The sequence below is a fragment of the Montipora capricornis genome, chromosome 14, assembly GCF_036669925.1.
Source record: "Montipora capricornis isolate CH-2021 chromosome 14, ASM3666992v2, whole genome shotgun sequence".
Lineage (NCBI taxonomy): Eukaryota > Metazoa > Cnidaria > Anthozoa > Scleractinia > Acroporidae > Montipora > Montipora capricornis.
In genome coordinates, this window is record NC_090896.1 from 33,703,763 (window position 1) to 33,713,961 (window position 10,199).

The 10,199-nt window shown below is 41.6% G+C and overlaps 1 protein-coding gene across 1 annotated transcript; it reads right to left on the reverse strand.

Moving 5' to 3' along the window:
- Nucleotides 1-8,590: 8,590 nt before the first annotated feature.
- Nucleotides 8,591-9,955, reverse strand: LOC138031899 (uncharacterized protein F54H12.2-like). The gene has a single exon (XM_068879510.1). The coding sequence runs from the start codon at nt 9,953-9,955 to the stop codon at nt 8,591-8,593; it is 1,365 nt and encodes a 454-aa protein (XP_068735611.1).
- Nucleotides 9,956-10,199: the final 244 nt, after the last annotated feature.

The following is a 10,199-nucleotide window of genomic DNA, read 5'->3' on the forward strand; positions in this document are numbered from 1 at the left end:
AGGCCTGGATTTATCGCCATCACGAAATGTTCCACAACTATTATCCTAAAGAAGAAAAAGAAGGAATGATTGATTATTATGACTCTGATAGTGAATAATTTTATTTTTGTAGATAATGATCGCATCGGAGTACCTGTGGTATCTTATCTGGTGGCATTGTCGTGAATGTTGTCGTTATGCTGTTACTTGTTCGCATTGTCTTCGCATGTTTGAACAATTTGAACATGGACCACCTAATGGGAAACAGTGGTTTAGAGATAACAACATAAGAAGTCATTGGGCTTTGAACAAGTGTCCTAAACTTTACTCTCCAAAAAGTGCTGGAACATCAGAGGGTGGTACTCACCTTATCAGTAATTGTTATTATGTGGGTTGTACTCGGGAACACTTTTTATGGAATTCACCTTTTAAAGAAGTAACCTACTCACCAGCTCTGCATATGGAAGTACATATGATTAAATGTGAACATTTTTACTGGTAACGTTTTTTTTTAGATGATGATTGTGTTGAACTATCTGTGGCGTCTTCTTTTGTGGCATTGTCGTTATTGCTGTCAGTATGCTGTTGGTTGTGTAAATTGTCTTTACATCTTTGATCATCCTTGGGATGCTCCACTAGATGGGAGTATATGGCATGCATCTCACGACGTGCGCAGTCATTGGACATTGAAGAAGTGTCTGGGAACATACTCTCCAAAAGTTGCTTTAACCACACCTCCTGAGATAGATCCTGGTACACACGATATTAGAGAATGTTATTATGTTGGATGTGCTAGGGAACACTTTTTATGGGATTCACCTTATAAAGAAGCACCCTACTCATCAAGTTTACACATGCAAGTACATAACATTAATTGTAATCATTTTTTTGGATAGATGGTGGTTGGAGAGCAGTTTGATTACAAATACGCAGAGGAGAGTTTTGTGAGAGCACGTGGTCTTCCTCGATGTGCAATGATTAGGTTTGAATGTCGCTGCTCACTCATGAAGACAGTCTGCGCTCATTGTTATGGAAGATTTACGTGTTATCCAGTTTGTGAACTGTATTGGATAGATAGAAAAAAACCTATAGGTCGTAACATTTGTAGTTGTAATCATTCGATAGTGAACTGGTGTCATATATGTCGAGTCTGTATCATAGCAGAAACAAGTAGTGAAACAGGTTATAGTCAACCATGCTTAAAGAATGAGTATAGACGATATTGTCACATTTTTTGCCAATTATGTCAATGTATCCATGGTTGTTACTGTCCTAAAACGGGTTTGCCAGAATTTCTCAAGCGGAATAATTTTTTTAATTCGTAGGGTTGTATGGGGTTATCAGTTGATACCGGTGTGCCGATTTGTTTGAACTGTGAATGTGGGTGGCGAACTACCGTACAACAATTGGAGATGATTGATCAGTGTATCTATCATGCTGGTTATTTTAGATATGGTGCCATGAATGAATTACATAAATTAGGATTTCGAGAAGACACATACAGTAAATTCTATGGAGAATGTTTTTTATACTTTGACGATACTTATCCTACTTTTAGAAATAAGAGACTTACACAAATGTGAATTTTTTGTTTTTAGTTTATGATTCGAATGCGTTTGTGGAAGGACGTACATACAATATGGTGGCACAAATGGCGTTGCCCGCGCTGCTTGAATATCAAGACAACCCGACTAAGTGTTCGTGAAGCTGCTTATGTAATGCGCGTTCAGTGCAATCTAAGAAGATTGAAAATCAGTGACGCTTGTTTTGAGTATTTTTTAACAAGATGTGTAGTGATGCAACTTGCATACCAAAGATCTCTCCATGATTTCCCCTGGGCTCCATGGAGATATGACTATAACACTAGGATTCACGATGAGATTCACCTATGTTGGCGACGCCATTGAAAGACCATTTTTTCTTATAGATTACAAGTATGTGGTTGTGTGCATTAAAATGGGAACTCAAGAAAGGCAAAACGACAAAATATGATATCTACAAATCTGTGTGGAAAAAATCACGCAAAGGATTCAGCAATTCGTGTGATAGACCTTATAGACGATACATTTTTTGTCGCGGGTGTTGGCAAGTTCTTATTCAATTTAGAAGTTGTTTTACCTTTAAGTTGTATGTAGCCGATGACTTTCTCTGGAATCGGTGCGAACATATCGTTCATCTGTTACGCGTATGCGAGCAATGCTTTCGATCCGCACTGAAACCAGACATTCGATTACTGTATTCGTATTGATGTTTTGCTTGTCTATTTATACTTTTTCACCACCTCCCTAGATTCGACTCGAGGTGGAGAGAGAAGCGGCTTATAGAAAATCCAAGATAGGACAGGGACTTATGGATAGATTTTGTTGTATCACGGATCAAGTGATTCAATCTGAACTCCAATTTGTTGATGTTTCACATCGACGTCAGATAGAACTTGCAATTCGTCATTATCGACTGTTTGGTTTCCATTGGAGATGGGATAGTGTATTTAACAGTGTACTATATTATCTTTAATTGCAGTTCCTGGGTAAAAACATTCGCTCTCGGCTTGCACCCTTTCAGACGAGAAGGTTAGCTGGAACCTTTCGTTTTGCATATGGAGTGCGAGTGGCGTTGCCCTGCTGTGTGAGCGTAAACGCTGAGAGGGAAGGAAAATCTTTTGCTATCTTTAAACCATGGAATCGTACTTATTTTACTACGGACCCGTGTTATCATGGGTTTCCGGATTGTAGTTGTCGTTGGCCGAGGTGTTATGTTCCATTTGAATTCACGCTGAGGGTTGAGTTCCTTCATAATCTTCCCTTTTCATCGTCTCTGAGAGCTAAGTTTTTTGAATCAAATTCAGACTACCATTTTTATAAAAGATTTATTGATGGTAATAAAGCAAATAAACGAAATACACGCATACCGATAAGAACTTTGTTAATGATAGTAGAAAAAAGTGTCTCTTTTCTACCTGAACTGTATTTTGACCATTATTTAAATACCTAAGGCTAGTTTTGCACGCATGATATATGGAACGACTCGTTCAGCTATAGTTCGTTTGCCTTTAAGTTTGTTCATACGATGAATCATGGTGCGATCAGCTTTCCACTTGTCTTGTAAGGACTTGGCTTTAGAATAATCCAGGTCATGCTGCATGGCAATGGCATCGAGACGATTGGAAGGTTTCACACCACGCTTTAAATGTTTTTGTAGTGGGGTACCAGGACCCATGTAATTGAAGCCAGGCCAATGTAATGGAACACCATAGTTGTTAATAGCACGTTGAATATCAAATTTACCACCACGTTGTTGTCTGCGTCTTCTTTTTTTCGTATGACCCTTTTTTCTTGGGCGGGCTTTACGTTTCCTTCTCGCCATTTTATTCCCAGACGTACCATTCACCAGTGCTGTCTGCAGCTTTTTTCTTGGCAGATGAAAACAATCCTCCTGTAGCTCCTTTTATAACTGAACTAAAGAACCCTTCAGATTTGGGAATTTGTGAGAACTTTGGAGACGGTCCAGGGGTGGCGGCATCCAAAGAGACTCCTTCTATTTCTTTTTGTACTTGTCCTCGAGTCTTGGGTTTTTTTCGTGGCGGAGAGGGAACCACATAGGGGACAGGGCGAACTCCTTTTTTACCTTTTTTTCCTCCTTTTCCTTTAAGTCCATGAGGTCCCATAAGTCCACGAGGTCCTTGGTCACCTTGATCCCCTTTGGGTCCTGGAGTAGCCAGATTTTGCAATAAATTTTGCAATGGTCCCTGCGCCTCGATGACTTCGGGTGAGATATCTGGATCAGCACCGTGTGTGACGATAGGTTGTCTTACAAGTTTAGTTAATCGGTGAATCCTTCGCGACATGGGGTCCACCATAGCTTTCTTTGTGTATGGGTCAATCTGTGGGTTCTCCAAAATCATAGATTTTCTAGCTTTCATCTGTACAGCTTCATCCACAAGGCGATTTTGTGTTAACTGTTTTCTATAAAAATCCTCATACTGACGAAGACGATTTTCGTCTATTAAGACTTTCTTCTGAAACCCGGGAAGCGTCTCCATCTGTCGAAAGTTTTTTGTACAAGGGAGCATACGAAGCTGTTTTTATACCTTTCCAAAATCCGTTGCATTCCACCAATTCCATCAACAAAAGTTTTTTCTTTTCAATCTCTTTTGAGTAACAAAAAGAAGCTGCATAGGGATGCATAGGTTCGGCTAGCTGTTTACGCAACTGTAGAATCTTCCATTCTGGACACATTTGGCTTTCCGTGTGACGTGAAATGTAAATCCTGTCATGACAAATACTGTCGCAGACAAGGACCAGTTCCTCAATGACATAAGGATCCATTTTTTCCAATAACTGAACACGTTTCTCTTTTGTCTTTAGTTTGAGAAAGTCATCTACAAACCCAGGTAGACGAGAACAACAAAATAAACGAATGGGTCTTTGCATGTTAGTGAGATGCTTTGACAATACGTTTGTAGACTTTGTTTAACTCGGGATAAAATCCTTTTCCAGACTGTGACACCATTTCAGCGCGTCGTGCTTTTAAAGATGATTTTCGGAAGGCCATTTTTCGCATGGTTTGTCTGTGAGGAAACAAAGCCTTGTGATTGGATGGATGTAACGGTACTCGTCCTTTTAAAATGTTTGCCACAATTTCACTGATAGTATTAATCTGATCTTTGTTCGCTGTTTGAAGTTGTTGTTTTTGACGAGCTGCATCTGCTTCGTTTAAGACAGCTTTTAAAAAGTGTGCTTGTCGAGATAGGCGCTCCATACTTTTGCGAACAAATGCCACTGACGCGGTGAGGTGATGTATTTTTGTAGTCTCATGTAAGTCATCCAAGTTCGAACTAATAACATCCAATCTAGAACGCGATTGATTTCACCCTGTCGTTGCGGAATGAATCTTAACGCCTTTTGGATCTTCTTTTCATTCTTCCTGTAATGTTTTTTATACCTCCTAGCAATCCTCCTACGGCTGCCATTTTGCCTGCCTTTTTGAGTCCGGGTAGGACACTGTCTGAGAATAGGTAGGGCATTTTTGGCAAGAGGCAAAAAAGAATTTGTAAGAAGAGCGGTGTGCGGAACGACCATCCCTCCTCTTTGACGTCGTCGTCGTCGTCGTCGTCTCCTTTGTCTTCGTCTTCTCCGAGCCATTGTCCATACTAACTTTTTAAAAACGCATCCATTATTTATAGGATGAGATAACCTCCAACTTGTCGTAGACGTCCCGCTTTAGGCCCGTGCAAATAGTAACCACACAATTTCTCATGCAAAGATTGTTTACGAGGTTTTCGTTGTCGCCTTTTCCTTCCCGCTCTCTTTCGTCTCCCTCTCTTTCTTGCTGCTACTGCTACTACGGCAGGTACTAGAGAGCCTCGTCTTGCTTGAGAACGTGTGAAAGGCATCTTTTTGAAATGAAGTGGAAGGAACAAAGAGCTTTATATAGATCTGGTACCGCTCAGGCGACGACGCGCACCAACTCTTCTTCTTCTTCCTCTTCTACCTCTTCTACCAGCAGGGGGTGGGTTGCGTACACTTCGGGAAGTTCGGTGAACTGTGGGTGGTCCGTTATCTGTGTATACTGTGGTTACTGTATTTGTATGAGTCACTTTATTGACTTCACGTCCAGCAGTTCGTAATAAGGCATCCGTGTTAAGCAAATGAAGTTGTCGACGTAATCCATCTTGTGACAAACGTCGTCGTCCTGAACCACCAGATGAACCACCAGGTGAACCACCTCCACCAGGTGATCCACCACCACCTCCACCACCTCCACCTCCTCCACCACCAGGTGATCCACCACCAGGTGGTGGTCGTGGAGATCGAGCATTTGAAGGCCCGGGTACTGCTGGAGAGGGTCTAAGCGGGACATAACCCAAAGGGGATCCCAAAGGGGATCCCGAAGGAGAATTTCTCATGGCATTAAATTCAGCTTCTAATATACCTAAGTCCTTTCCTCGTGAAAAGTTCCCAGGAGCAGGTGGAGGCATTTGCATTTCTCTTCGAAACTTATCTAGGTCACCATCACTCAATCCGTAGTGTTTTCGAGCTTCATTTTCCTGTGCTTGAGTCATTCGTCCATTGATAATATCGTAAGCAATTTGACGTCTCTGAGTTACATAGAGATCTGTATCTAGAGTAATGGCATCGAAATCAAAGTCATCTAAATGAGCCAATGCAGAAGTAGGCGGTGAACCCAATCTAGTAGGTGTGCTAAGCGCCGGCGAGCTTCTTCTTGGTGCGCCTACGGGGGATCGTTCAAGGAGGGACATCGTGCAAAACTTCTTCGTAACAAATGGGATTGCCTTCTTTTCTTGTCAGACACGTCCAGAGACGTCTTTGATCACTAGAACGCGGATGAAGATCCAGCATTAAATAGCCAAAGGGATGACGTGTTGCCCTTCGGAAGATTTGAAACACTTCCCTCCATTTTTCGGGAAAAGCTTGAATGAACAAGGTACGAACCGCTGTATTGTCGCGAGGTTGTTTAAATAGAAAAAATTGATGCACATTGCGTGAAATGGTCTTGGAGTAACGTCCAGGAGGGTACAAATCTTGAGAAACAAAAATCACTGTGATCTTGCGATGATGAGAATGTTTGGTAAATAAATCTAACGTGTTCTTGTCACTGACGCATTCATCCATTAAATCATCCAAAATCAGTAATCCACCATTTGGAAACCATTTTTTCAAAAGTTTTTCGTTAGGTAGTCCTTGATGAAATTTGACATGGCATTTACGCTTTAACTTCTTGAACACTTTATCTTGCCAGTCGGAATAACAGTACACGATAGGTTCAATTTTACCACCTTCAAAAATAGTCATTTCACATAATTTTTCCAATAATTGGGTTTTTCCTGCACCCGAAGGACCCGCAATCACAGTACTGCTAGGAACGCGAATCATGGCTGTGTCAATCGAATGCAAAGAGTTTCACCAGGCTTGAGTTCACCATCAAAGGGAATGGTAAGAGTTTCACCAGGCTTGAGTTCACCGCGAAAGAAAGGTGTTATGCAAGCTTTCTTTGGCGGAGGCTCACTTTTATCATCCTCCTCCTCCTCCACCTCTTCAAATACCGAGGTGAGGCTATTAAACCGCTTTCTTTTTATTTTTCCATCCACTTGTTCACAACCAGCTTTAAACCGTTTCATGGCTCTTTTGGAACACATTTCTGGTACCTTGTCGGGTGCTGGATAGAGATTGAGGGGAAATTCTCCTAACATGAGCTCCATGTCTTCATCGTTGAGCCGAGTGCGTTTCCCAACTCCAGCCAAGTTCTCACTTTCACATTGTCCACAATGTCCACTTTTTTTTTGACAGAAACCATAGTGAAAGGGAGTAGGTAATTCATACAGAGTGTGAATCTCATTTTCCCACAACATCACTTGTTCCTGAAAATAAGTTTCTCCTGTTTCATTTACATATTTCGCCCAGGAAGATGGAATGGTGAGAGTTTTATCTTTGCTAAGAGGCTCATCCCAACAGACCTGACGTCCCAAGATGTATCCCAAGGCACATAGAAATGGAACATCGAGTCCATCCACATCTTCTTCACTCAGACCTTTTAAGACTTTTTCTAACAATAACTTTCTGTATAAAGCTCGAGTCAAATAAGAAGTGGGTTTACCATTCAAACGTTTAGGAAGACCTTTCAAAGTTCCTGTATGTTTGAATCGGTCGTCCACCATCTCACAATAGTTGTTTGCCATCTTCTTGTCAGATCAAAAATGATATCTACAATTCGGTAACTTTCCTTTTATGAGGAACTCGTTGAGAAAATGAACGTCGAAAGGAATTGATAAAAGCCTGACGATAAGACTGTCCTCTTTTCATGATAGGTGGAAAATTGCAACAAGTCACTCGAACTTCAAGTTGATTGTCATCTACTTGGATCCCATCGAGTTCAACTCCATCGAGTTCACTGATGTTCCCATCTTTTAGGTTGAACGGTTTCAATGGTTGGTGTCGCGGGAGGTTCAATGATTTCAGACGCTTTGCAAAGTGGTGAACCCATCTTATTGTTGTTGCAATAAAGACAGACACAGTTTTTGTGAGTAAGATCAAGTTTAATGGCTCATTTTATAGCGTGGCTGACAAGTTTGCATGGACGGATGACTTTCAAAAATGTCGATGATTTCTTTTTTAGCTTCACGACCTACTCTCTTGTCATTTTTCACAAGATCATGTGATGAAAAAGTATTAAGAAACTCCTCTAAACTTTGACCACGCGCACGCGCTTTTAAGAAAGCTAAAGTATAATGACCACATGCAGTACTATTAAAGGCTTGTAAAGTTTTTGTACTTCTCCAGACAGGATGCCATGTTTCTAACCAATTCATGATATCTGGAATGTGATAATGTTCTAAATCAAATCCGTAACTGTCAAAAACATCACATTCACCTCCTTCTGTCCAAATACCTAACCAATGTTGACCTGGTTCACCAGTAGGATCTGTGTTGACAATGTAACCAGCTCGTAAATGATGTTTTCGGACGGATGGTAATTTATCTTCAGGAAAAACACCTTGAAAGACAGCGCCTAAATATGAATCATCTTTGCATAGTATTTTTAAGACCGTATCACTGAGCGGAACAAATTCCATCTTTCCTTTCTTTTCCTTTCTTTACAGATTGACGTCTGGGAAACTCACTGCAGGACCAGGATAGATGAACCATTCACGTTCAAATTCACCATAGAATACAAACGTGAGATTCTCATTGGGTGCTGTGTTAAATTCCACTTCTATGGTGACTTGACCTCCTTGGGGTGGATTCTTGGCTGATGGATCATCTGCATGTCCATTGGGAACATTGTTAAAGGCGAAGATGCAACAATTCTTTGACCAGTCGTCTGGCTCAATCATACACTCTTTGCTTTGTGCATAACAACCAAATGTGTCTAGCAGCCTGTGATAACCTCTTATATCTAAGAGGGCATCTGCAGGATTCAGTTCCAGCTCTCTGTAAGGGTACTCGTTGCTGTTAATCTTTTGTCTGAGTCTTCTGATTCCCATTTTCTTGAAATCAAACATGTACTGGTTCAATTGACCATTAAACTGGGTGCTGGGCATGACCACCATGAACATGCGGTCAGGCACCAATTCACGGAACACATCATCTTGTCGCCATCTGGTGGTGTTTCCTGGCCAGGTGAAGGTACGAATGATGGGATGCACCACATGATAACGTGCTTTCTTGTGCTGCAGTTCTTGTACCAAACTGAGGTGAACGTTGATGTTCAAAGTGAGCTGACATAGCACCAACTTCATTTCAATGTCTTCATCTCTGAATTGGGGAAGTACTTTCCCAGTCATGGCTGTTCCAAAAAAGAAAAGCTCAGGTTCATTGAAATAAAATTGATAGATCTGTTCCACGTGAGGTATCAGCACCTTTTCACTCCAAAAAGGAGCTTCATAAGGCTTGAAGATCAAGGTGACATACGCGTTGTCATGGTATGGTTCTGTGGCTTTCCTGATGTCATTGGTTGCATCTCCATGTCTCATACCCAGATTGGTGGGACGATCGTTGTCCGCAACGCGGGTTGATGTCAATGGAGAAATGACACTGGGCTGATTGAACCATCCAGTTGGTTTGAGCAAAGACTTTCCTTCTTGCCGGTTGTAATTGAGTAACGTTTGAAAATAGGCTTTCAAGTGATAAGTGTCTTGAGTGTCAGTGATGGGTGTACCTGCTAGTTTCACATCCACACGTCGAAACATGGAATGTGGCGGTTGATTAGGAAGTAGTGTATTACGACAATTGTTAGCATCCGACACACCATCGACAATCCCTTGAAGTCCGTTAGTTCCACAACGTAGTCGAATGCGCATTTCAAAAAAGCTACGTTCCATATCATAAAATTCATTGGTAGGTGGAACTTTGACGGTCAGCGGTGCAATCCCCGTAGGATCTCTAAGATATTCCACATAGCGATACCCCTTGAATTGAAAGTTGGGTACCGTGGCATCAAAGATAGCCAATTCCCCCATTATGAGCGGCGTTTACGCCCGCGTTTCTTTCGTCTTCTATGTGGTTTGGAAAAGTGTCGGATAGCTGGTAAAAGTGAATAATAAGGTGGTTCAGGTACTTCAGGTGATATCCAACCTCCTTTTTGTGATGTCGGATCTATCGCATAACCATCGTCACCATAGGCTGAAGTGAGGATAAGGCGACGACGAGGGTTATTTATACCTGAGCTGGTTTGAAAGGGTGTCGCTTGAGCAGCACGAACCC